At 41.7% G+C, this 25,977-nt stretch overlaps 1 protein-coding gene across 1 annotated transcript in view; it reads left to right on the forward strand.

Moving 5' to 3' along the window:
• CLCN7 (chloride voltage-gated channel 7) overlaps positions 1–25,592 on the forward strand; it is a 34,060-nt gene extending 8,468 nt beyond the window's left edge. Inside the window, exons 2-25 of the mRNA XM_075179162.1 lie at positions 1,501–1,572; positions 1,912–1,980; positions 2,187–2,252; positions 3,394–3,526; positions 4,419–4,528; positions 4,654–4,734; positions 5,245–5,307; positions 5,657–5,740; positions 6,522–6,615; positions 8,466–8,530; positions 9,783–9,899; positions 12,746–12,800; positions 13,987–14,047; positions 15,672–15,810; positions 16,057–16,150; positions 16,348–16,520; positions 17,312–17,363; positions 18,105–18,232; positions 18,619–18,704; positions 19,267–19,399; positions 20,354–20,413; positions 22,097–22,273; positions 22,552–22,632; positions 23,191–25,592. Coding sequence (XP_075035263.1) covers positions 1,501–1,572; positions 1,912–1,980; positions 2,187–2,252; positions 3,394–3,526; positions 4,419–4,528; positions 4,654–4,734; positions 5,245–5,307; positions 5,657–5,740; positions 6,522–6,615; positions 8,466–8,530; positions 9,783–9,899; positions 12,746–12,800; positions 13,987–14,047; positions 15,672–15,810; positions 16,057–16,150; positions 16,348–16,520; positions 17,312–17,363; positions 18,105–18,232; positions 18,619–18,704; positions 19,267–19,399; positions 20,354–20,413; positions 22,097–22,273; positions 22,552–22,632; positions 23,191–23,277 — 2,280 coding nt within the window. The 3' untranslated portion in view covers positions 23,278–25,592. The remainder of the gene's footprint in view (positions 1–1,500; positions 1,573–1,911; positions 1,981–2,186; positions 2,253–3,393; positions 3,527–4,418; positions 4,529–4,653; positions 4,735–5,244; positions 5,308–5,656; positions 5,741–6,521; positions 6,616–8,465; positions 8,531–9,782; positions 9,900–12,745; positions 12,801–13,986; positions 14,048–15,671; positions 15,811–16,056; positions 16,151–16,347; positions 16,521–17,311; positions 17,364–18,104; positions 18,233–18,618; positions 18,705–19,266; positions 19,400–20,353; positions 20,414–22,096; positions 22,274–22,551; positions 22,633–23,190) is intronic.
• The last annotated feature ends 385 nt before the right edge of the window (positions 25,593–25,977 follow it).

Consider the following 25,977-nt stretch of genomic DNA (forward strand, 5'->3'; position numbering starts at 1 on the left):
AGTAGGATAGCGAAGGCAAATGCATGCTTAAAAGGTACCTAATGTGCTAGAATTTGAGGTACTAATGTTTAAATCACAAAACATACCATCAGATAATATCATTTCTGCAAGTGATTGAATTCCAGTGCTCTTGTGATTGATATAAATATACTGATGTATCACATCTCCCAACATTTTTTTTTTAAAAAAAGACAAAATTGGGACAAATGAACTCTGCCCTGGTCCAACATACTAAACCCACATTCTGACAAGGCCTCACCTTTGCAGGGTCTGATAATCGGGAAGTCCTGCCAAAATCCATGCTACTGGGAGCTACATCGTGGTGTATAAAGGCTTCATGTAAAATGCACTAACACAATGTAAGATAGTAAGCTCGGTGCAGGGGCTGGGATTTAAATGCTTTAAATTATTTGTTGTTGTTGTTCCTTAAATAATTTTAGCTTTGACAAAGCTTTCAGTTGCGCAACAGACTTTATTTTATTTCTAATCAGAAAGAGGTATAAGAACCGGTAACCTGCTGTGAGTTGTCCTGACGTGTACACATCCTTCTCTTCTGCAGATACGTTGTAGTTGATACAATCGTTCAGTTCATGTTCTGTAATGATTCTGATAGACTTTGTTTTGTGGAGTAACACATCTTATCTTGGTTCCTCTTGAAATGAGCTGTTCCTCTTTCTGATAATCTATTTCACCATCTGCTGTTGAGTTGTAGGTCCTGTAGGTTACCAGTAATCAGTGTTTATATGTAATTACCTGACCTGTCACTGAGGCATAACATAGATGAGTAACGGCGTTTGCTATTGATTGTAGAGTATTTGTACTGTGTGCGTCCTGTAGAGACAGAATGCGCTATATACTATTAGTCTGTCCTCCTGAGACACAGAGACCTAGAGGGTTGGGGACAAAGACCTGTACCTGACCCTAAGCACATAAAGAATACACTGTATGGATGTTAGGATGACCCGATAGTGAAATGTATTTATTCACATCAGTCCATGGTGCTTACAATCTAATTCCCCACAACCCGCCCGTAATCCTGCACACAAGAGAGCCTTATAGTTTCCGTCTGTGGGATGTAACTGGTACACTCGGGGAATTCCAACGCAAACTTGAGAACGTACGAACTCCACTTGGTTGACATCAAGGTCGGAATCGAACCACCGTATCGCCAGACGGCAATACTAACCACTGTGCCGCCTTGTAGTAGGTTAGTCACCTGGTCCTATGCTGGTTTCCCAATCTTCTCTAGACTAGTGGACGGTTAATCCTTCCATAAATCCTCTGATAAGAATTTGTCTTGACGGCAGTAATGTTCTGCAGTTAGTTTATTTTGTTTAGTATTCTGCCCCAGCACTATCTGCAGGATTGCACGGATTTCGTCATAAAGGCCAGAATGACTGTGGAGTTTTGTGTGTAGATGTTTTACTGTGATTTTCATCTATACAATGTTTATTCTGCACCATCCCCCTCCATCTCACACATATTCTTTTTTTCTGCCAGTTCCCTAGTTCCCTCCTGTTCCGCATCGGACAGCTGAGTACGGTGGATCTGGAAGATGAGAACCAGGAATCGGTGAGTTACCTGTTCAGTGTCCTGATCATTGAATAAAAGTGGTCTGGCCTGCGGCTAGATGCGACGGACACTGGACTGGATTACGTGAATACATCGGACAATGCTGGTTATTTCATTACGCAGTGATAGTTTATTTTACACTGCGTGCACCGTGGAAATAGTATCAGTGATATGTTTGGATAGAGGTCCGCCTATTGGTTTAATTTCTATTCCAAGTCAATTAATAGGCGTGGAGCAGTGTTTTCCTTCAGTAGAAGCGTACAACGTCCACCGCTGAGAAACACCATTTGGGTCATGTTAGTTTACGTGATTTGTAACGTGTTGTCTTTATTTCATTAGGAAACGGAACTGTCCAACACCTTTAAGGAGATCCCACACAATGAGAACCTCCTCTCTCTCAAATATGAGGTACGTCTCTTGACCTCCGGTCAGGTTTCCCTCGTTGCATGGGGGCCTGAAGGACCTGCTTGTCCCCCTGTTTCCTGGGGGCCCTCAGGGCTTCTGGGATTGTGCAATCTGTAGGTCTTTGGGACCCTGACACTTATTGGGCGGTATAGCAGTGTTTTATCATACGGCTGACTTGCACGCAATGACGATTCTCTCCATTGTTGCAGAGTCTGGATTATGACAATAGTGAAAACCAGCTGTTTATGGAAGAGGAGCGAAGGATAAATCATACGGTAACTATACAATTTGTTTAATTTCAGGTCAAACCAACATGCCCGTAGAGGGGTTTACATTCACTTGATTTATCGATGGATAGTTTGGTGTGACCTGTATTTTTGTGTTATGGTGACCTCACCTGCCAACATTTTTTTGCAAACGCTACAACTCGATTAGTTGGTAAACAAAACATCTTAATTAACATTAAAAAATCTGATCTTCCAAATTTGATCGCACCTATATCTGAAAACCATTGTATTGCTTTGTGTGTGAGCAGGTTTAACGACTATATCAAGGAATCTCTTGTGCACGTGTTCGATATTGTGTATAGTTTGTGTACAAGTCATAAATCGTTGTCTGCGGTTATCTTAAATCTCTCCCCCGCAATTGATGCTGCCCTGGGCATTTTAAATGACTATTTCTTAAATAAGTAAATATGCTCCTTGCATGATCATGTCCCTCAGTCTGACACCACCTACGCTGCGATTTATTCATTTTTTTTCTTTTAATTTTGGTTTGTTGCTGTTGGCCAGAATAATGTTGGTATTTCCCCAGTTTTTTTTTTCTTCAGGCTGCTAGTAATAATTTATGATTCTAGATTACCATGGCAACCACAGTTACATGGCACATGTAGTCAGTAGAGATGCTTTGGAACGCCTCTCTGAGCTCTGTCTTCTCTGAAACATCCTTCTTTCCCCTCTGCCATCACATGACCTGTTTTCTGAGGGCTACTGGAGTTGCTTAGTTGTAAAGTTGTCAATGAGAATAATACCTTTCGGCGTCCTCTACCCCCCTGATAAACTATTTTAAGAATGTACCTGTTGTCTGTACTCTGCCGCCCCCTGCAGCACTCTGTGTGTATGGCAGCACCAGCGCAGGTCACCGGGGAAGCAATGGGTTCCAGATTGCTGCTCTCAGGGTTTGTTTTGTTTATACAAGAATTCCCTTGTGTGACTGTCTTTACCATGAGACGGGGGCTGAGAGGGTTAAAACGGAGTGTTACACAATAGATTGGTAGGAACTAGGGGTCTTAAAGCGCGTCAGTGTGGAATCATCCAGCGAACAGTAATGTATTGTGTAACTAACATCTGTTTGTGATCACTCCACAGTTCTGTCTTCTCATTTAAACACGTGTGTGTGTGTGTGTCTCTGCTTCAGGCGTTTCGAACCGTAGAGGTCACGCGCTGGGCCATCTGCGGCATGATCGGGATACTGACCGGGCTCATCGCTGCTTTCATCGACATTATGGTGGAGCAACTGGCTGGTGTCAAATACCAAGTGATTAAAAACAGTATCCTTTTACTGAGATTGATTAAATCTGGTCATTGGACTAGACCCACGTTTCGCCAAAGCCTGTAGAATCTTTGGGTTTGTTGCATTATAATTTTTCAGTGGAAAAAGTACCGTTTGCTTCATAGTTGCCTTTGCATTTAGTTGCCAGACAGAAGGAGAGTTCAAGGAAGCTCATGAGCTCTTGGTTGGACGTTGTGCAAAGTATATAAACCATTCATCTCTGTATAGAGCATGATTCTATCTCATCATTCCTGCAGAGGTGGGTAACATCATCTTTCATGGGCTTCTCAGGTGACCAATGGTCCCATAGCAAGGGGGTAGAGGAGGACAAGGTCATGTTATGGGAACAGTATGAAATGTTCACACAGTAGGATAACTTCTAGGTGGAAAGTCATTCTTGTTTAGGGAGACCCTGCTTTTTTCTCTTTTTAACTCCCGGCCTGTTGTCCTCCCACTTGCCCCCAGTCCCTGTCAAATGCATCCCTGCGGACTGGCCCCCACATGATCAGCGCACTCAACATTCTGATGAACCGATTGGCTACATGTTGTTCTATCCCCGCCCACTTAGAATTATGGTCCTTCTGGGCAAGCATGAGATGAATACAGAGTGTAGTAAGGTTCTAAAGCCCTAGTTAGACCCGTCTTACAAAGACAAGCCGTTCAGATTGTCTGTTGTGATTGGTCCACTAGCCCAACAAATGAGTAGACCTGTTATCCTTAAGGGAGGTTTAAAGGTGCTTTTGAATTCCCTGTAAAGGGAAGGCCAGTGCGGACTGTATGGGGCCAACTTGATTAATTCCCTGGTCGATGCGGTACTGCTGACCAGCTGTAGATCTTTATTATCCACACCTTCTACCATCTGCAAGTTCTCTTAACGGAAATCATTTAAGATATCGACAAATTCACGGAAAAAGGAGGATTGTCGTTCTCTCTGCTGCTCTGGGTCACGTTAAACGCCGTCATTGTTATGATTGGATCCCTACTGGTCGCCTTCATAGAGGTACATTTAGGCATTTAATGTCGTGTTGCTGAGACGCGATTTGTCTTCATGAGTGATCACTTCGTGTTAATTGTTTATTTTGTTGTTTAACGTAAGATCTCTAATGTCTCTGTTCCTGCCTGCAGCCTGTGGCCGCTGGGAGTGGCATCCCACAAATTAAGTGTTTCCTAAACGGTGTGAAGATCCCTCATGTAGTGAGACTCAAGGTAATTGGCGGTAACATTTTGCGTGGTGTTGTGTTAGACTGCATTGTGTACTTGTGACTTGTGTGTGATGTCTCTGCCGCAGCTACAAAACTAATTCGAATTGTGTTACCTCAAGGAGGAGATGGAATAATAAATGATACCTTGGGTAACTACGCATAATGCTATTTAAAAAAAAAAAAAGCAAATCTGTGACCATCTAAGCACGACCCACATCTGCCAACCACACCCCCATTTATCATAAGGTAACACCCACCTAGGACACGCCCCGTTCATTGCTCAAGAGTCGGGATGGTTTTGCACAAATGGCGATGACCTGTACCTGTTGCATCGTAGCTAGATGTGTAGAGGAAACACTACTGAAAATTGGGTTGAGGGTAGTCTGAGGGTGGGGGGAGATCTTAGATCTGCCAGTAGTGGCTCCAAATTCAGTGTCATGTGTCTGTCTTCTACAAAGTTTCCCGTGTTTGGTGGCATGACCTGCGATAAAACTATATCTGTCTGTGTTTCCAGACCCTGGTGATTAAGGTATGCGGTGTGATATCGTCCGTAGTAGGAGGACTGGCGGTGGGAAAGGTCAGTGAAATCCTCTCTTCTACTTTCATCGTCTTCTCCCTAACTCTAGTTTTCCGATCTGCTAATACACGTAAATAAGGAAACGCAGCATATACATTTGTGTCCACCCCATCTAAAGCCACACTGAGAACCTTAGATAGCTAAATGCCTTCTTGATTGTGTGATTAATATGGAACTTGTTAATAATTGGTTGTCTGGGCTTTATTCATTGTACCGGGTTAATTCCAATAAACCTATTCTTCATATATAGGCTGCTCTTTATGTTTCTGTGGGAACCCCACTTAATAATCTAACGTTTATGGAACGTGCTCGATCATCGCGTTCTGACTTCTGCTCGCTCTGATTTCAGGAAGGGCCGATGATTCACTCCGGGGCTGTGGTTGCAGCTGGTATTTCTCAAGGAAGGTCGACCTCTCTCAAGAAGGATTTTAAGGTCTGTTGAACTGATTCTGACTTCTGTCTCTTCTTAGGACTGTTGTGCTGATATTTAGATAATAAAAATGGTAATGCAATAAGTAACGTAGATCTGCAGGTTATTTCTATCGTATTTAGGATTTGCGGTTCCCCAAAGAACCTCACCTAGTTCTTAATTTTCACTCCACTTTCTAGCAATGGCCGTAGTTATAGATCCTCATCCGCATACACCGATACCGAGTATCTAACTGCTGATAATCGGACTCTAGCCAGTCTGTGACTGTAATTGACCTTGCTGTAGTGTTTATGTATTCTCCTGGCTTTACTGCCTGGGAACTGTCAGATGTCTGGTTCAAAGTGAAGACGTTGGGTGGTAACGAGAGGGGCATGAACCGAATCTTTCTGTTACTGTCCCTTTTATGGGATCCCCTGGCTGTCGGTGACAACCCTGCGTTACCCGCAGCCTCCATTAAGAGGTGACGCAAGAAGTCGCCTTGGACCATTGGCCGACAGTAAATCTACTGCGGGTGGTCAGCAAGGGGTTAATTAGCTTCTCTATTTATTATTCGGATTTAAATGACGATCCGATTTTATTTTAGGCCACCTTAATGTTGATAAATAGACCATTTTAGAGTATTCTCCACCCTACGTGTATGTATGTGTGTGTGTGTATATGTGTGTGTGTATATATATATATATATATATATATATATATATATATATATATATATATATATATATATATATATATATATATATATATTATATATTATATATTGCGATTATTATTTTGTTTGCAGATCTTTGAATACTTTCGCAGAGACACGGAGAAGAGGGATTTTGTGTCAGCGGGGGCCGCCGCCGGCGTTTCGGCAGCCTTTGGGGCTCCAGTTGGTATGATGATTTTATCCATTCAAAGATGCATTAAACCTACAGTGCACGTTGCTTATCGTGGATCTGCTGCCGACAACATTCACATTTATATAAACGCATTAGGAGCTTTGCAGGACTCTGTAAAGGAGTTTCTGCTGGTAATCCTATTGAAGGTCATTGCAGAGAACATTATATCACCTAAAATTGTTGCAATAGGAGATTCATTCATAAAACACACACACACACACACACACACACACACACACACACACACACACACACACACACACACACACACACACACACACACACACACACACACACACACACACACACACACACACACACTCTCTCTGTGTGTGTTTTGTTTAATCTGGCTTTGACCACACTGTAATTAATGAGTGCGGATCTATAATATCTATCTTGAGAGTTGGATGACGATGACCAAACAATCAATACAGAAGTGGAAGTTGCTCAATCAATTTATAAGACCATACAATACATGACCTGAAGCCGAGGAATTATTTGTGTTCTGCTTTTTTATGTAACTTGTTGCATAGTGAGACGTTTCCTAGAATCTTCTTTTTGAGCCTCGATGTTCTGATTTTTAAATGTTTACCAGAGGGAAGTTGCTGAACAGGTGATTGGTTGGTTCCCTTTTCTAAATACAGAGAATTGTGATATTGGAAGTGATATCCTAAGCGGTGCAGGTCACGTTCTGTGTCTATACGTGTCATATATGTTTCCTCTGTTACCCTTCCCGGCTCATTAGGTGACAGCCCAGGTCCCATTGCAATAAGCAGGGTTGTGTCGCTGTAGCTGGTACTTACCCAGTGGGGTTTGATCAATATTTCCAGGAAGGAACAGTTAAAGCTCAACCAGACTTAGTCCGTGCTCTGGGAAGTCATGACGATGTGACCACAGCTTCCTTCTCTAATTACCATGGGGGGGGGGGGGGGTGTCTTATAGCCGGCTCATCGTTGTTTTCTATTAGTCATTACTCTGGAATGTTGAGGCTCATTATAGTAACATTACTTGTGTTAATAACTGTATCTACTGTATGCATATATATAATGGAGAGGGTCTGACCAATTGTCTATAGTAGTACATTGCTTCGATGTATCAAATAGTTATGTATTATGTATTAAGTGGACATGTCTCTATGAATTTCATTGTGTTGTAAAAAAAAAAAAATTCTGTTTTTTATGAATTACTGGCCAGTAGGGGGTGCTCTCAGCTGAAGTCTATGGCTCGTATTTTGTTTTAACTTGTCAAGTGAAGGAGATTTACAGTCCTCATGTATAGTAATGTAAATATCGTGAGAAATCGGGTTCTCTGAGCGGAGAGAACTATATCCAAGTGTTACAAAGAAAAGTCGAAACTATATATCGAATGTACTTTTCACTTCACTGTGTAACTAAACTTTAATGATTCTAGTTATATAATTATAGTGCAATCAGGAATCGCTGAATACACTGCTTAAGGGGGGTACAGAGAGAGGAGCGATGTCCTGCGCTTCTAACCCGCCTGTGTATTATAAATCACATTAATACAGAGATTCCTAGTATTTAGATGGGCTAAGCTAGAGCTCCCCCGCCAGCTATGAGGTGATCTCTGGTACTGACCTCCAAGGTTGGTCCATGAGAAGTTATAATATAACTACTTGGAGTGAACGTTCTGCACTGGTGTTAATGTCCAGCTTTTCTAATTTCGCCTTCATATAAGTTATGCCTGAAAAGACCTTTTCTTCAATACAAACAACCTCTTACCTGGCTCCTCCCGTTCTCTGGTTACAGCTACCTCCCAGTATCTGTGTCTGTACCATGGTATTATTATTACACATGTAGATCATGGGTGCTGGTGTCTTGCAGGTGGGGTGCTTTTTAGCTTGGAAGAAGGAGCCTCATTCTGGAACCAGCTGCTCACCTGGAGGATAGTAAGTACAAGATAAGTGTTGTCCCCATGTTTTCAGATGGTTTCAGTTACTCTTAATGGGCAGCGATCACCTACGCACACTGGAGGCAGCCGTTTGTGGGTTACACCGATATTCGTGAGTGCACATATCGGTCAGGGAAATGACTCAATAATGTCAGTGGTTCCTAGTGAATTGTTATGGACATGACCGTGAATATTGGCTCCACCCACAAAATGGCCGCCCACACCATGTCTAGGCAGAATGTACACTTTAATTACAGCTGTAATAATGCAGGCCTGATGACGGCTTTCTCTGAAGTCTCTTCTTCCATTTGTCCTCTAGTGGAGGTCAGCCTGGATCCTCGCACTGTTCAGCTTGGCATTACAAAACACATCAGATTATACTTATGTGCCTATGAACTTCATTGTGTTCTGAAAAAAATATTTTGCATGTCTGTCTTTTTAGATTTGTTTCAGAAAGGGTTTTATTTTGTTTTTTTGTCTTTTGTTTTGCAACCCCTTTAATGACTTTGTGTAGCTTTGTGATCAGACACATTTTAGCATCATATCTATCATATATATATCTATCTATCTATCTATCTATCTATCTATCTATCTATCTATCTACTTCTGGCATTAATGGGCTGATCTGTTTATTTTATCCTGGTGACGTTTTCTGCCGGTGGCCCCGGTACTACCTAACTGACATCAGATCTTTAATCTTGGGAACAGGCCTGAGATGTTTGTGTTTCTTGTAGTAATGTTCAGTAATAATAGCCGGCAGCTGTTCTTCTATGCACATCACATGTTGTTCTATTTTGCAATGATTCCCAGTATTAGAAATCTCTCTTATCTCGCCCCAAGGCCAGGGGATAGAAAGTGTTTTTACACTGATCACAAGCAGCCTACAACATGGAGCAGATTTTTTTTAATTTTTACTTTAACATTTATTAACTCTGTATTTTTTTGTGTCTAAAATAGGATTATTTGGGCTATTTCTTCCGCACACAATAGGAATACCCATTATGTGTTTGCTTATTTCGCCCGTGCTGACGACTGAGTGAGCCAAGATGGCCGCTCAGTTGCTTCGCATGTGATGTTTTCAAGCTTTAATTGAAGCCTTCTTTGTATTTTCTCATCTCTCCAGGCAGGGCCTCTGAACAATGATATATATGGAAATATCCCGTCCTCTAGGTGTAATCTGCTACTCATATTAGCATCTGTTTTCCTTTACATTGCATTGTGTGATTTATGGATTGTTCTCTTCTCCCTAGTTCTTCGCTTCCATGATCTCCACTTTCACGCTGAACTTTGTCCTGAGTTTTTACAACCGAAAGCCGGGAGACCTGTCCAACCCCGGTCTCATAAACTTCGGGAGGTTCGACACAGATGTGAGTCTCTGCCGGTCATGTGTGTTTAATTATAACGTGTTCTCGGCCTCCAGCATTGCAAAGTGTCTGGCTTCCAGTTCTGCAAACCATCGGTCACCAGAACGGTTCTGCCTTTAGTTCAGCACGTTCGTGAAACAGTTGTGAGATTATAGTGAATTACATAGAGGATTCCTGTCCTGATGCATCTTTGGTTCTCTGTTGGCTGCTGGTTAAATTAGTGCTATAATCATGTTAAAAAAAAGGTATTGTATAGTCATGGGCATTCTGCAAATATCTAAGATTCACTACGTGCTGTTTCCTTCCTATTCTTAATATACTTAGTTCTGTTTTTTTGGTATTTTTCCACAGTAGTCATGTTGTTGTCTGGAGTTCCCTAGTGTCTTTTTGTGTTGTGGATTACAATAAATTCCACATTGCTGTATTAATGATCTCTGGCTCTGTGTCTGCCGGGGATTAGACCCCCGCAGCCCTGTATAACAGTATACTGGTGTGGTCACATACTCCCAACTATTTCATTTCTCTTGTCCTGTCTGTTCTAAATTATATCTGCTACGTGCAATATATTGCTGGACGTGTCTCCAAGATAGCTTAGACACGGTGATGTACAACTGCTAGACAAAAATATCTGCACAGCAATGATTTTAAGACCTTTATCCAGTAATGATATCTAACATTGAACATAGCATTTTAAACATATATATTAGTAGGGTGTGTGTGTATATATTTCCCCTCTCTTCCCCCCCCCCCCCCCCCCACTTAGTATTAGTATCCAATAGTTCACCAATGACAGCCAGCTTCATAATGTGCGTAAAAGTTACCAATCTGAGCATGTCGTCTAGTGCAGGCCTGGCTAAACTAAACCACAAGTCCCAGCATACCCTGCCAGCTATTGGCTGGCAAATGTTAGGCAAAGCATCCTGGGGCTTGTAGTTTCACAACACCTGGAAAACCACAGGTTGTCCGGACCTGATCTAGTACCACTAGGGGTATCTCGTAACGAAACTCTCTACTATGTGTGAAATGCGTTGTATGCGTCGTTCTGTAAGAGAGATTTATAAAGATATCCCAGATGCTTCCTACAGTGTCCTTCTGTTGTTCATTTGATATGTGGGCTGTATAAATTTCCCATTAATCTCTGAATGACTGTCTGGCTTATCTGCCCTAACAAATATGTTAATATTTAACGACCGGTACAGATGGGGAATTAAGCTTCATTTTGAGGGGTTGTCCTCTAGCACTGAAGTAGGTGGCTGCTCTGTCATCGCAAATTGTTTGGACCTCTCTTCAGAATCAATAGAATGTCAGGGTCAGTCTGCAAGTCTCAGAAGGTTCTTAATTTCCTTCACGTATCACTTGATGCCCTTGACGTCGGCATGTAGCCCGTCTGTAGGTGAGTCCCTCTAGAAGCTCTAGTCTACTAGAGGTTTGGTATCACCCAGGAATAATACTTGTGTCCAGGGACCAATCTTGTAAGTGTTCTCCTAGTTATCCCAGGATCTTCTTTTCATCTTTGCTTATTATGAAGATCTAAGGTTGACCTCATTCCCCTTCCAAATCAAGGACGAGTACAGAGAGTGGAGTTGTAATGGCATTTCCAGACCAATTGAGCATATTTTTTTTTTTAAAAAAACATATATGTATTTCTGTGACATCTGATCCCGTACGACTTAATTAAATCTTTGTATATTAGAGGGTAGAGGTCAGGATTGTGTTTGAGAGTCTGGGAAAACCAAGAGGGAGAAGGAGTACACACGGCTCATTGTCCTTCCTGGGGACAAGCCTGGAATTGTGTGCTCTGCTCGTGACACCGCGTGGCCACTAGATTATAGGGAAAGATAACTTCTAAACATATGTTCAAGGGATTGTGAGATGCACAAGTCAAGAGTGAGTCTCATGATCCCTCTGACATATCTCTGAGTGGTCTGCACTGATCTTGTGCCCTCTGCTGGCGGGAAACTGGTACTGCAGCAGCTAAATGCTATCACTGCAGGGAGTATTAATGCTCTCAGGAATACCTGAACTTCAGCAATTATACAGTGACACAACTGCAATGTTTGTATGCAGTGCATGGACCTAATGGGATGCGTTCACCAGTGAAATATGATTTGTTTACCTTGGTTTATAGGCTAATAATAAAAATGTCAGACCTGTCATGTGCCCAGGCAATAAACTGCTTTTTCCTCCACATTAGCATAGTTATAGTAAGTACTGTAGTCCATTCTGCTCAGACATGCCTTTGATCTTCGCTAGGCATTAATATGTAGCCTCCATAGGGACAGACATTGTACCAATATTCATGACACTGCTGTGTTTTACATGGCTGAGAACCAGTGTCGTTACTAAGGTACCAGTGCACAATGTGCTGCAGTGATGTCGCTGGTACCTAGGAAAATTATAGGTTCAGCCCACAAAATGGCTGCCTCAGTGATGTCACTAGGTCCTAGTATAATGATAGGCTAGGTTGCCATAAATACAGGATCAGCCCACAAAATGGCTGCCTCAGTGATGGCACTAGGTCCTAGTATAATGATAGGCTAGGTTCCCATGTATATAGGTTCAGCCCACGAAATGGCTGCCTCAGTGATGTCACTAGGTCCTAGTATAATGATAGGCTAGGTTGCCATAAATACAGGATCAGCCCACAAAATGGCTGCCTCAGTGATGTCACTAGGTCCTAGTACAATGATAGGCTAGGTTCCCATGTATATAGGTTCAGCCCACAAAATGGCTGCTTCAGTGATGTCAATAGGTCCTAGTATAATGATATTGTCAGTCTACTATGTGTGTATCCAACAGTTAATAGAATAGATGTAATTAATTATTTATTGCTGTGTTTTGTTTCACAGGAGAACAGCTACAAGTACTTTGAACTTCCGATCTTTATTGGGATGGGAGCAGTAGGTAAGACGTAGTGTCAGAGTTTCTAGTAAAGTGATAGCGTATGTTTTCTTTTGCCTTAGGGGCATATTCAATTACGATTCGCGGGCGCACGGTTTCTGGTACTGCAACATCGTGGATTTCTGCGCACAGAAATCTGCGATATTGCGCTACCGCAATGACGCTTTATATGCGCAGCCGCGAATTGTAATTGGATATGCCACTTACAATCATACAATAAAACCCCTAGTAATCCAGGGGAAGTCCCTGTTCTGCTCTACTGTATCCTGTAGAGATATAGAGAGAGAGAGCAAAGAACAAACAAAACACAACTTCTCCTTTAAGATATGTTAAGTTCTAGAGATCCTGTGTTAAAATTGGTTTCATTAAGTTGTCATTAGAGTAGATAGAGAGAGAGTGTAAAATGTGTCTAAGCAGGGCTGCCACCTAGTGAGCAAAGATAAGATTGATGTAGTAACAAGGCAAGTAAGAATAATGAAATAAGTGACACAAATACATGAATCATCAATTAGGAGGTTGCCACAAAACAGTATATCACTTAAAGCACATATCTATTATATCACTACATGAAAGTGGACTGAGAGCCGTCACCACAGAAATATCCTGGGTTCCAACACTGAAACGCGTCGTAGAACAGGAAGACAGAACCATCAACTATTTCTACTATAACTTATTCCTGTTCTTCTCTCTGTGTTGCTGCCTAATCCAGCAGGAAACTAATATTACCTTTGTAGCTTAGTATACGCACAGACCTAATAGTGCCTTAATCACATTACTCTTACTTATTCTATTACACAGTCGCTCCGTTCAGGGGAACATTTGACACTTTATTTTGTAATACTTATGGTTCTGTTTCAGAACGTCAGTGAACTGTCGGTGTTATCATCGTGTTTAGTCTGTGCCTTTTATCATAACTTCTGCTATATACCCAACATAGAGATGTCATTTGTTTTACTTATTGGGCACTGTATTATAGTGAGTGTTGTTTTTTTTTTTTTATTGTTTGTAAACTTTTCACACACTCTATTGCGCACAACTTTATCTTTTGACAATGTAATCTTGGTAATTTGGACATTTGCTGCCACAATAGTCTCCAGTCTCGTATATCTTGTAAATGACCGTGGTACGTGGCTGTACTTCCTTTGTCTTGTTGTATTATATAACTCGTGGTTCTTCTTTGGTCTGGCAGGTGGCATGCTGGGGGCTCTGTTCAATGCCTTGAACAACTGGCTGACCATGTTCAGGATCAGGTAAGGTGATGTTTATCCCTTGGTCTTCTATGGTGGACCTGGTCCTCTGACCCATCCAAGTTCTGGGTCTCATTTCTAGAAGAAGCAATGTAAATGTTTGATATTAGAGTTGCTCACACGGTCTATGTGTTGTGGAGGTGAAGTGAGCACTCTCCATCCGACAGATCGAGTTGTCCATCTTGTATGTTACAAACCGATTTTGATTCCGTTCTTATGGTTTATTCTATGGAGATCGTTTTTGAAAATTGTGCTGCAGGTACAAAAGGAGGGAGTATGATTTTTCTAGCGTAGTCTTGGAAATGAAATCAAACGTCTGACTCTCTGCATTGGGCAATATCCCGGTTACTGTCACAGTTTAGCCAACACTGGCTTAAGCTGTTTTCATAAATGGACCCCACAGAGGACGGCAAACCCTGCTTGCTTTAAAGCAGATTAGGCCGACGTCTCTCCCTTTCCCTCCAACGGTAGAGCGCTCTTTTGGTGATGTTGTTACAAGAAGGTTCTACTCCTATTCACTGACGAACCTCTCCCATCTCTATTGTTTTGATTCGATAACTTGTAGTTGTGAGTGCACATTTATATCATCTAAAGAGAGCTTTTGTTATGATGTTCCTCTATTCAACGCTCTAAGTCAGCTGTTCACTATAGTCAGTTTTTTTTTCCTCTAGTATCCTTTGACAGGTTTACATTAAAACTTCTTTTTTTTTTTTTTTTTATTGCAAGCAGGAATTCTGCTCTGTGCATGAAACACACACACACACACACACACACACACACACACACACACACACACACACACACACACACACACACCCCAAAGAGAACAAACCACAGCCTTATGTCAGTCTATTCCATTCATAAAAGATACAGAATTCGCTCTTTCTCTCTTGTACACATCGCTGCCGTCACCTTTATGCAACGACGGAACGTCTGGAAAATTCCTACAGCTCAATCCCACGATTAAGATATTTCTTAAGTTTGCAGAAGTTTGTGTTTGTTTTATACTCCTGGTTTATGCATTATCCTCCCGGATAAATACTTTTACTTCCTCCGGTAATTGGTGTAATTTAATCCCTTCCTCTGTTGGAATGTCCATTCTTAATGGTTTTTCCAGTAATTTTCCCAACATACGTTTCTTTGTTTCTTGGTTATTGGAGAAACCTGTGCCCATTAATGAGTTATGTCCACACTCTGGTGACAGCATGTGTGGGTGTCAACACCCACATGTAATTTTCGTTTAAAGGACTGATACAAAACTGACTGTAAAACTCTGATGTGTAGATTAATATTCAAATCTAAGTTAGAATAAAAAATCCTTCTAGAGAGAGAAGTTATTGACATTTCTTAGTAAGTACTGTGCTGCCCACGGCCAGTCTCAGAGGTTTTGTGACGTGTTTATCTGCAGACATCACAAGTCACTCACAGACCCAAATTCAGTCCTCGAGCGCCTGGCAGTTCATGTTTTCAGGATGCCTTTAATCATGCACAGGTGACTTAATCTGTTTTCCTGGGTCAGTAATTATTACACCTGTTTCTATAGACAGAAATCCGGAAAACATGACCCGTCGGCAGCTCTTAAGGGGCTCAAACCCCGTCCACAATCGTTGACGCTCTCTTTTCTCAGGTACTTACACAGCCGGAGCCTGCAGGTGGTTGAAGCCATGTTGGTGGCAGCAGTGACCGCCACCGTGTCCTTTGTCATGATCTATTGCTCCTCAGACTGCCAGCCTCTGCGGGAGGAATCGGGCGATTACCCGCTACAGGTAAAAATAGCGCTTCCAGCTAAATGTTCGTAGTTTTATTTCTGTCCACGGCAGTATGGGCAGCCTTACTGTGAATACAGCGGCCTCGTTGTTGTACATTTCATCCCCGCACGCCTCTGGCTCTGTAAAGCAGGCGGATAGAGGGTGTTTTGCACTTGTTGGCCATTTCTTTACTTTATGAATCCTGACTTATTTATCCTTTGTTTGTCTTTGCACTGATAAGTGGTAGAATGTCTGTTTCCTCAGCTCTTCTGCGCAGATGGAGAGTATAACGCTATGGCGTCGGCTTTCTTCACTACCCCGGAGACCAGCGTTCGCAGACTCTTCCACGATCCCGCAGGTGATTGCCATAGTCTGTCCTAGCCCTGTAATGTGGTAGACGGAACCATTAGTTTGTTTTCTACTTAATTTGACAAATAATAATGGGACATTACGGCTGTTTAGACAACGCTTGTGCGGATGAGGCCTTAATATTGCAGTTTAGAGCTCTGTCACCCATGTACATCATGGACGTCCTGTCTTCTATGTCCTACACAGGTTCCTTTAACCCTCAGACCCTGGGCCTGTTCACCCTGATGTATTTCTTCCTGGCGTGCTGGACGTACGGTCTGACTGTATCCGCTGGCGTGTTCATCCCCTCTCTACTCCTGGGAGCAGCCTGGGGAAGACTCTTTGGAATTCTCTTAACGACCATTTCCAACGAGTCTATTGTGAGTTCCGGTCTCATCTGTAGAATCTCTGATCCGTTGCATGTGGTCTCCTATAATGTGTTGTATTGTTTTACCAGCGTGTAATGTGCAGATAGCATGCTTTGTTCCAGTAGAGATGTGTATCTTCTCTGTGCAATATATTTAGGGGCAGGTTTGTCATAACTTCCAAAAGGGAAAAGTGGAGGCGTTTCCGACAGCAACCAATCCGATTCCAGCTCTCATATATCCAGTACATCCTAGAACATGATAGCCACAAACTGATTGGTTGCTATGGGTAACAGTAGTAGTTTTTATAGCTGCAGGGTGTCATGTGTTCTGTATGTAAATATTTCAATGAGGACCCGGAACTGCATTATTTTTTGGGAATGTGGTATCGGGCAACATTATTCTCTTATTATGTAGTTATAACTAAATGTAATTAATTTGCAGAAAGTTGCCGATCAGCCACAATTCACTAAACATGGGTTATTAGCTTGACAGAAGAATGACCCATTCATTATGTACACACGCTTATTACAATACAATGTAAAGAATATTGTGTGCACACACGACACCTGCTGGTCAGATGTGGTATTGCAGCAGCCTATTGGTACTGACTTCAACAGTGCAGGATTGTATCAAAGCTTCTCAGTTGGCTTAGAATTAACAATCATCAAGAATCAACATACTGGGCAATATGGAGCAATGTAAGTCAGTTAGTGCTTTGCATGTAGGAGGTTTTCGGTTGCAGAAAGTAAGTGGTTTGTATGTAACGTGAGACGTACTGACATGATCCCTTGTCTCCTGTGCAGTCATGGGCTGATCCTGGGAAGTATGCACTGATGGGAGCAGCGGCACAGCTTGGTGAGTGTATCTGCAGACACAGAGATGTCTGTTCTGTTCTGGAATGTTCGGGTTTAACAATTCTCCGTGTGACTGCTGAGGATGTATAAACGGATGTGGAGTCATGTGCTGTGTATTATGCTGTGCCCTCCGGTTTCATAAAGTCTGATGTGTCCTATCCCCCCTAAATGTTACTTAAATATTACTCGTACACTGTAATGTAAAGGATCCTCTACAAACTGTAAAAATGCCACATAATGCTCTTCTGTGACGTTACTACTATTTTGCATCTTGTGTTACTGAGAAGTGCGTTTGCGGGGTTAAGTCTGCAACGGCCAATGCGAGGAGTCAGAAGTGTCCTTTCCTGAATTACGGATTTGGTTTAGCACCAACATGCAGAAACAAGATTCCATTGATAAGATCGTTTTAATAAGATTGCGCGGTTATTGTGGTGTCCGCTGCTTTGAACTTCCCCGCAAACAGACTTTATTTTTACCGTGCATCGTCCTACACGTTTTATTTATTTTCTCGCCGTTGGTGAATAACCCTTATTGTCTGATGTGAGAATCAAATATCCTATTGTTTTCTCTTTTATGATCTACAATTTCCATCAACCTGAGTGGTAGTTGTAGTCTTTCTACTATACACCTTACTTACCGTTCTCCTCTGTAATGTATTTAGTGGAATTTAGGGGTCTTTGGGGCTGGATTGGTGGTTGGGGAGAGGCCGGTCTATTCAATATGGCTCGGTTGTCCTCCACAGGTGGAATCGTAAGGATGACTTTGAGCCTCACGGTTATCATGGTCGAAGCCACCGGGAACGTCACCTACGGTTTCCCGATCATGCTAGTCCTCATAACGGCTAAAATAGTCGGAGACATCTTTATTGAGGTAAGTCAGGCCACCGAGCAGAGTAGGTAAACTAACTCCATTGAAGTGGACCTATCAAAGCAGACTGAGGCTATTTTATATTGGACATGTTTGTCCTCTATCGAGAGATCCTAAGATGATAGGGAGAATCTTACATCAACTGTGACCATATCTGCCGGGGCTTTCTCCAGAAGGTTATTACTACTGATATAATAAAGTGTCTGATCTAGGAGAAGGTGATGTACCTGCTGTATGCACGAAGATCTGTCAAACTGCTTCTCCTATTGGGACATTGCCGATGGTCCTCGGTGATGTCACACTCGGATCCTTGATGTCATGTGTTGTTGATATTGAGCTTTCTAGATGTATTTAGTAAATTTCGACATCCCGTTGTATGTTTTTTGCAGGGTCTCTATGATCTTCACATCAAGCTGCAGAGCGTCCCGTTCCTGCACTGGGAGGCTCCTGTTACCTCTCATTCCCTCACTGCCCGGTCAGTACAAACACTCGCATTTCTTGTAAAGAAACAACCTTATTTTTATTTTTTTATTCAAATAATATGCTCTTTTTTTTTTTCAAATCTTAGTGATTTTTGTAATGCCCACATTTCCCCCATCCTAGTTTCAGTAAACTCAGGGGTACTCACATTTGATGTGGTAGGTTGTGGAGTTTTCAAAACGGTATGCCTTGTTGGCCTACCAATATGTTTCCTAATCATTTTATGTGTTTCATTCAAGGCCGTGCAAACTAGCAAAAAAGAATATCAAAACATGCTTTATCATTTTCAAGTGCAGATATTATAAATACCTATGTGTAGAATCCTGCTTTTTGCTGTTTTGGGAAGGAGGATTGGTGCCAAATCAAGCATGGGGGTGGTTAGAAATCAGATGACACACATTTGCATTTAGTTCACTTTATTGCAGTTCCAATAAAAAAAATAAAAAAGCCTACTAATGGTTTTTTCTGGAAAAACAAAGAAACCAAGGTCTAATTTGTGTGTGTACCTCACAAACAAGCGTTCACCTATATAGTAAAGTGCTGTTACTTTCTTTCAGGGAGATAATGAGTACACCCGTCACCTTCCTGCACAGGAGGGAGAAAGTGGGCATCATCGTGGACGTCCTGAGCAAAACCACGTCCAACCACAACGGCTTCCCGGTGGTAGAGAACAATGGGAACACTGGCCAGGTGAGGAGTGGGCCGTTCTCAATGTGATTACATTATGTCCTAGGCAAAGGAGCTCTAATTTTAAAGGGGAATTCCACAACTATGTAGCTTTAGATGACATATAAGTTACCCCAGCTTGGTGGACTCAGTGATTCAGCGAGTCCTCCGATTGTGTAACAGTCCTACCAGGAGATCTTCTCCATTGTTCCTGCAGGACCATGCTCAGGTGGTCCATGACCATCTCCCGTGAAATCCCACCCAGGAGAGGGTGTCTGAGCAGGAGATCCTCCCTCCGGCTTCGGTAGGCCTTGTTCCAGGTTGTCGCCTAAATGGGGGATGTACACGGCCGATGGTCTTTTATAACCTCAAGCAAGGACTGGCTTATGAGGCCTCCGTATTACAGCGTTGTGTGCCCGCTGCAACCTGCCTCAGGTGCTCCAGTCTCCAGATGGCCCTCAGCCTGAATATCCAGCACTCATTGGTCCAGCCTTCCTGGTGCCCACAAGGATAGCTCCTGACCCAAGGAGTCTTTATTTCTCCTTCTACCCTGCTCTCAGGCCAGTCTGATTCTTAGTATTCCATGCCTGAGGGGGCGCTGGGTACCCAGATGGGGTGGGGGGCCCTGGTTACCCAGATGGGGTGGTCCACAGTTATGACAGACTGGCCAGCTTTTCGCTACCTGCGACCCTCAGCAGTCCCAAGCTGTGACTGATAATTGGAGGGGTGATAGAGGTACACAATACCTATACTGATGATCTGAGTGATCACAGATACTCTAACTAGGCCGGTGTAATCCTATAATCCAGCCAACCACCAAATAACTGGATCTGCCCAAGTTGGTCACTCGCGGGTTGTACACAGATAACAGCCGTTTGATGCTCAGACCTAATGACTGTGATTACACACAGCCCGATTCTCATACACTCCAGTGTTTTATATACTTTACTTTACTCTTCTTTTCATTTTGCTCTGCAGCCGCCCCGATTATGTGGACTGGTTCTAAGATCCCAGCTGATCGTACTCCTCAAACACAAGGTACAGGAATGTTTACTAATGTATTGTGATTTTAGGGAAGCTCTTAAAACAAATCCTAATTCCGTCCTCTGCTTCGTACGTTTTTTTTTTTTTTCACAGCTAAAAAGCTTTAGGGAGTATATTTACTAAACTGCGGGTTTGAAATAGTGGAGATGTTGCCTATAGCAACCAATCAGATTCTAGTTATCCTGTATTTAGTACATTCTAGAAAATGCCAGCTAGAATCTGATTGGTTGCTATAGGTAGTTTAGTAAATATACCAGTTTGAGTCACAGATTCCATGTGCGTCTGAGAACAAGTGCATATACTGAGAGAGAGGATACAATATATAGTTCTTCAGGAATAGGGCACTAGTGCTGCACTCTACTGGTTAATAGTGATGCTCTAACATAAGTAATGTATATGATTTCCCGCACAAGAAAAAAATCTTTCCAATTAATGTATATTTTCAAGATATGATTTAATATGTTAGTCTGATAGTATGAGGTGCTGCTTCCAGTAGTAATGTATATAATAGAAGAGAAGAAGTACTACTTGTATGGAAGGAACACTCATGGAGAAAATCCTGTGTTGTTGAAGGGACACTTCATTGTGGATAACAAGAGTGGATAGAAATGAACAAATAAATAAATTGACACTACACTATAAAACTACTATTTATTAGTCATGCAAATAAAACTGTATGGTTAAAAAGCGAAATATTAAAATTTCGGAGTCTTGGTCGGGTACGTATATTCAGAAGATCAATACACTTTAATTGGTTCCGTAAATATATACCGAGAGTCTCTATCTATGGTAGTTATAGTATACAGATGTCTTATGATGGGATCTTGAAAATACCAACAATTCATAAGTAGTGATCATATAAGGTAAGTGTATTGTGTTTCCATCATATGGACATGAGAATCATACAGTCACGTGTGGTTTACACAAATGAGGTATAAGGTAAGTGTCACTTTGATGAGTATGTCACTATAATATGTCGGTAAAGACCAAGAGATCCACAGTAATAAGGAATATATACAGTCCTGGTAAGTGTATTACTGTGCTAATCATCAAATCACACAAATTGCCACGTTGGTATATAGATGGCAGATTATTTCATGTTTGTATACACCTGTTCTTCTGCAGTGCAAGGCTAGTAAATCTCCTTTTTTTGGAGTTTAAATACGTATAGCATCAGTTAAGGACATTCTACATGTGTTCTTGTATACGAATGGTACCATGTATAGACATGTGCTGCTGAAGCAGTATTGCTGTATATCCCACATTAATTCTTATTATGTGGCCACAAATTGGGTAAAGTCTCTAGTGTTCTAACATGCATAGCATGTTTTTTTTAATAGAATTTTCCTTTGTGGTGCATTTACAAGTAGAATTCCAAATTTCTCATTGAAAAGTACTGTAGCACGCCGGGAAACGGTTATGTGCAGGTGGGGTGGACTTTATTGTACACCCTCACTTCTCATATTTTGTATGTCACAAGCAACAACCATTGTTCTTCAATAGTAAAGCTGTGATATGTGTGTGCTGTCGAACTTGATGAGCCACGGCAGCGTATATAAGCTGGATTGTACAATAGAAAGAAGTTCCATTACTTGTGATACTGTAATTAAACCATTTAAGTTTATAATATGTGCAAAATGATAATGTTATGCTAATCCCATCACCGTCTCTTTTTAGGTTTTTGTTGAGAGGGAAAATCTGAGCATTATTCAAGGGCGCTTGAAGTTAAAGGATTTTCGAGATGCCTATCCCCGCTTCCCCCCAATCCAATCTATCCACGTGTCCCAGGACGAGCGGGAGTGTCTGATGGATATGACCGAGTTCATGAATCCTACTCCCTACACTGTACCTCAGGTATAGAATTATCCCCTGTTCTCGCTACCAACGTGTCGCTCATCTGCCGTATTTAGACGCAGTCGAAAAAGACATCTTGAAATAGATCAATTACCAGAGTATTGTATGTGCTGCTTCTGTTCGCACGAATTAGTGGTTCAGCACACAACATGGCCGAACAAATTTGCCTCACCAATGTCGCTTGTTTTGATACTCATGAATTCGTGGTTCAGCACACAACATGGCCAACAAACTACCTCACTGACGTGTTCTCATCGCATCTTCTTTGTGAATTGCAGGAAGCATCGTTACCCAGAGTGTTCAAGTTATTCAGAGCCCTCGGCCTGCGGCATCTTGTGGTGGTGGATAATCACAACAGGGTAAGTGTGTCCTCGTCCCAATGTCACTTCTTACACGTCCTCTTTCTGTGTAGTCGGCCATCTTTCTTGGGGCCACTCACCACAGCCAGACTAACCTGGCACTTAGCGCCTGTACGTTTAGAAAGTGGAGCTGCACTGCGTAAAAAAAATCGTAGGATGGAAACATTAATGTCTTGGTTTTTTTTTTCTTGTCCCTCTGTTTTCCTTAGGACTCTCATAAAGTCTGTGTTATTTCATAATTAGAATCCAAGCCACAAACATTGACTTTATGATTTAATTGTGTCAGACTGGATACTAATGCTGGGCACAGAAGTTACCACCCAGTCACCAAATGATCCAATCCGTGACCACAAATTATAATTAACATTATAATTTATTTATAAGACGCCACAAAGGGTCCGCAGCGCTGTAAAATGACGGGGGGGGGGGGAGAGAAAAACAAACACCAAAATTTATCAATGAGTAACGAGTAGGAATATCAGAAGATTAGATGAAAATGACCGAATTAGCCGACCATAAACAGCGTGTGGGTAATAGTTATTCATGTTTTTCCCGCAGGTTGTGGGTCTGGTGACCAGAAAAGATCTCGCCCGCTACCGAATCGGGAAGAACGGGCTGGAAGAGCTGGGTCTGGCACAGACGTGATTGAGCGCCAGACGGATTTTCTATATTCATCTCTTTACTATCGGACATTAAGAGTTCTGGGAACTTGCAGCACAGACATCATTGCACTGGATGCCGGCCTGTGCTCATATGTCCGGGAGTAAATTATAGGCCCTATTGTCAGATCAATCCCCAGGTTCTAGTCTGCAAAGGGCTTCAGAGTTAGTTTTCACATCTAGCCAACAGGTTGTACCTGCCGCTGTTGTACGCCTGACAAACGGACACTAGTGATTCAGGTTTAACCTGTAATAGTCACCTGTCTACAGTGTAAGACGCAATTTTGTGGATTGAACCAATATATTCGTCAAAGAGCAGCCTATTCATTGACTCAACTAGTGACTTTCAAAGATTGGAGATTGGTTTACCTTACAAAATGGCTGCGTCCGCTGTGGCACGGTATTCCTGAGCTGGAGTTCTCTTTCCAGCAAAGCTCTAGAGCAGGTCTGGACAACCGGTGACTCTCCTGGTGTTGTGAAACTACAAGCCCCATCATGCTTTGCCAGTAGATAACTAGCCTCTAGCCGGCCGGGCATGCTGGGACTTATAGTTTCACAACACCTGGAGATGCCATAGCTAGTCCAGGCCTGCTCTAGAGAGATGTGGAATTCAGCGTAGTATCCCGGCACTCCGCAATCCCAGTGGTCACATGACTCATTGTTACGGTGGATTTATCCAGCATCGCTCTAACTCAGTGCCTGGGGGTCAGGGGGACATCTTCAAAATAAGAAATACGTTTTGATTGTTTTTTTTTTTTTTTTATATCTTACTACATGTGTAAAAGTAAATTTAGATTTTGCACTGAACGACGCCTAGAACACTTTATTAAACTCCTGATTTTTATAATAGAGCTTTTATATGCAAATGCAAGGGCCTGGTTATTGCTGGTTGCGATCCATGGTCTTCTAGAGCCTCCGCTGTCTCAATGGATCAGCATCCATCTATCGTCAGACATCGTCGTACATTTGCTTGGTTTTTGTATTTAGGAGCAGAATTTGCACCGCCGTCCTGTGGGACTTTAACAAACAACAACAAAAAAATCATTTCATGCGTTTTGAAGTCTCATATTCCTGACCTACAACCCCCACAAGTCTGTCTTATGCTTCATCCTGACTTGTGTTGTTTTGTATCTTTAAACGAGGGCTGTGTGTGTGGGTTTTAGTTGTGTTCCTACCGTACCCTAAAAGTAGTGCTGCTCCATTTTATGGACAGAATCTCAAAGTGGCACTTTGGTAGCAGTGAAAAAAAAAAACCATTCACAATATTATTTATAAATTGGTCTAATATGAGTAATATGCAATGTTTTTTTGCCCAGACTGTGCAATGTTTTAGCTGAATTTTTTTTTTAAATTCTTCTTTTTTTTTTTTTTTTTTATTATAATAAATCTGCATCTTGAAATGTCTTACCGAAATGGAAGTGTCAATGTAGCCAATAAAGGTTAGGTACACTCAAACCTAAAAAAAAAAAACCTTTGCTAATTAAAATGATTATTCTTGTACTACGACTTACTGGAATAAGTGCTAAAACTTGAAAAAGGGTATTTTGCATGAAATCTGCAGTTGTAACCTCAGAAAAGACTCTGTTGCTTCAATTTGACAGTTATGACATTTATGAACAACAGATTTATCTTGGCAACATCTGTAACCATTGAAACAAATTTGGACATTGTTTCCATGGCTACAGCTGTAGCCGGGGAAGGTCAGTTATTCATGACTGATTTGTCAAATTGAGACAGCAGAGTGTTTCTGAGGTTTCAACTGCTGATTTTAGGCAGAAGTCGTAATTCAAGTCAGGAGTTATTTATATAAGTTGCTGGACACGGCATAATGATTTTAATGAAGCAAAATGTTGGTGAGTGGAGTTAACCTTTAACAATATTCACATACTTATCTTGAATCTGGTAATGGGATTCTGTATTTTGTAAACCCCACATAGATAAATCACCATGGAATATAAATGTGTAGCACAGAATCTAACACTTCAACGATGAAACTGATTTGTACCTATACATCTAATGCACAAGACATAGGCAAACACGAGTCTAAACTATACCAGGAATGGCTGCAGGAGAAGATGCAGCGATCTCACACGTCCACCAAACTTCACTAAGTGACCACTTGCTATAAATGCCAAATATTGCAAATTAATGACTGGTTTACACTATGTAATAATGTGTGTGGTTGTGTGAGCATACAGAATAGTATGCATGTGTATGAGGTGGGTGTTGCTTTGAATTTAAAGGTTTTAAACCTTGCTGCTGTTTGAGGAAACCATAAATAAATAATGCAATTTAGGTTGACTGCTTGCTTAGTATATCGTTTTTTCTTTTGAGCGAGACTTGGTGCATTACCCAAGTTACCAGCAGGTGGCGTAGTGCACCGTGTATTGGTGCTTACTGGGAGAGACACACTGACTGCCCGGTGCCTTTTCTATAGGATAATAGTTTTATCTGTATGAATTCTGAGTACTGTCGTTCCACTTTTTGGAATAGAACTTTTCCCTTTGCAACTCTCTATATCTCTCGTTTATTTTATGGTCATAATTATTCTTTTAAAACCATGTAATTAAATGTAACACTGTCAGATTTCAATGTGTTATTTTGTGATAACACTGTAGTTTGTAGGTGGTGCTCTTGCTGCCTATTGAGAGGTTTCCTCACTAGACCCTACAAATTATAACTTTTT

Source organism: Mixophyes fleayi, chromosome 7 (assembly GCF_038048845.1).
Source record: "Mixophyes fleayi isolate aMixFle1 chromosome 7, aMixFle1.hap1, whole genome shotgun sequence".
Lineage (NCBI taxonomy): Eukaryota > Metazoa > Chordata > Amphibia > Anura > Limnodynastidae > Mixophyes > Mixophyes fleayi.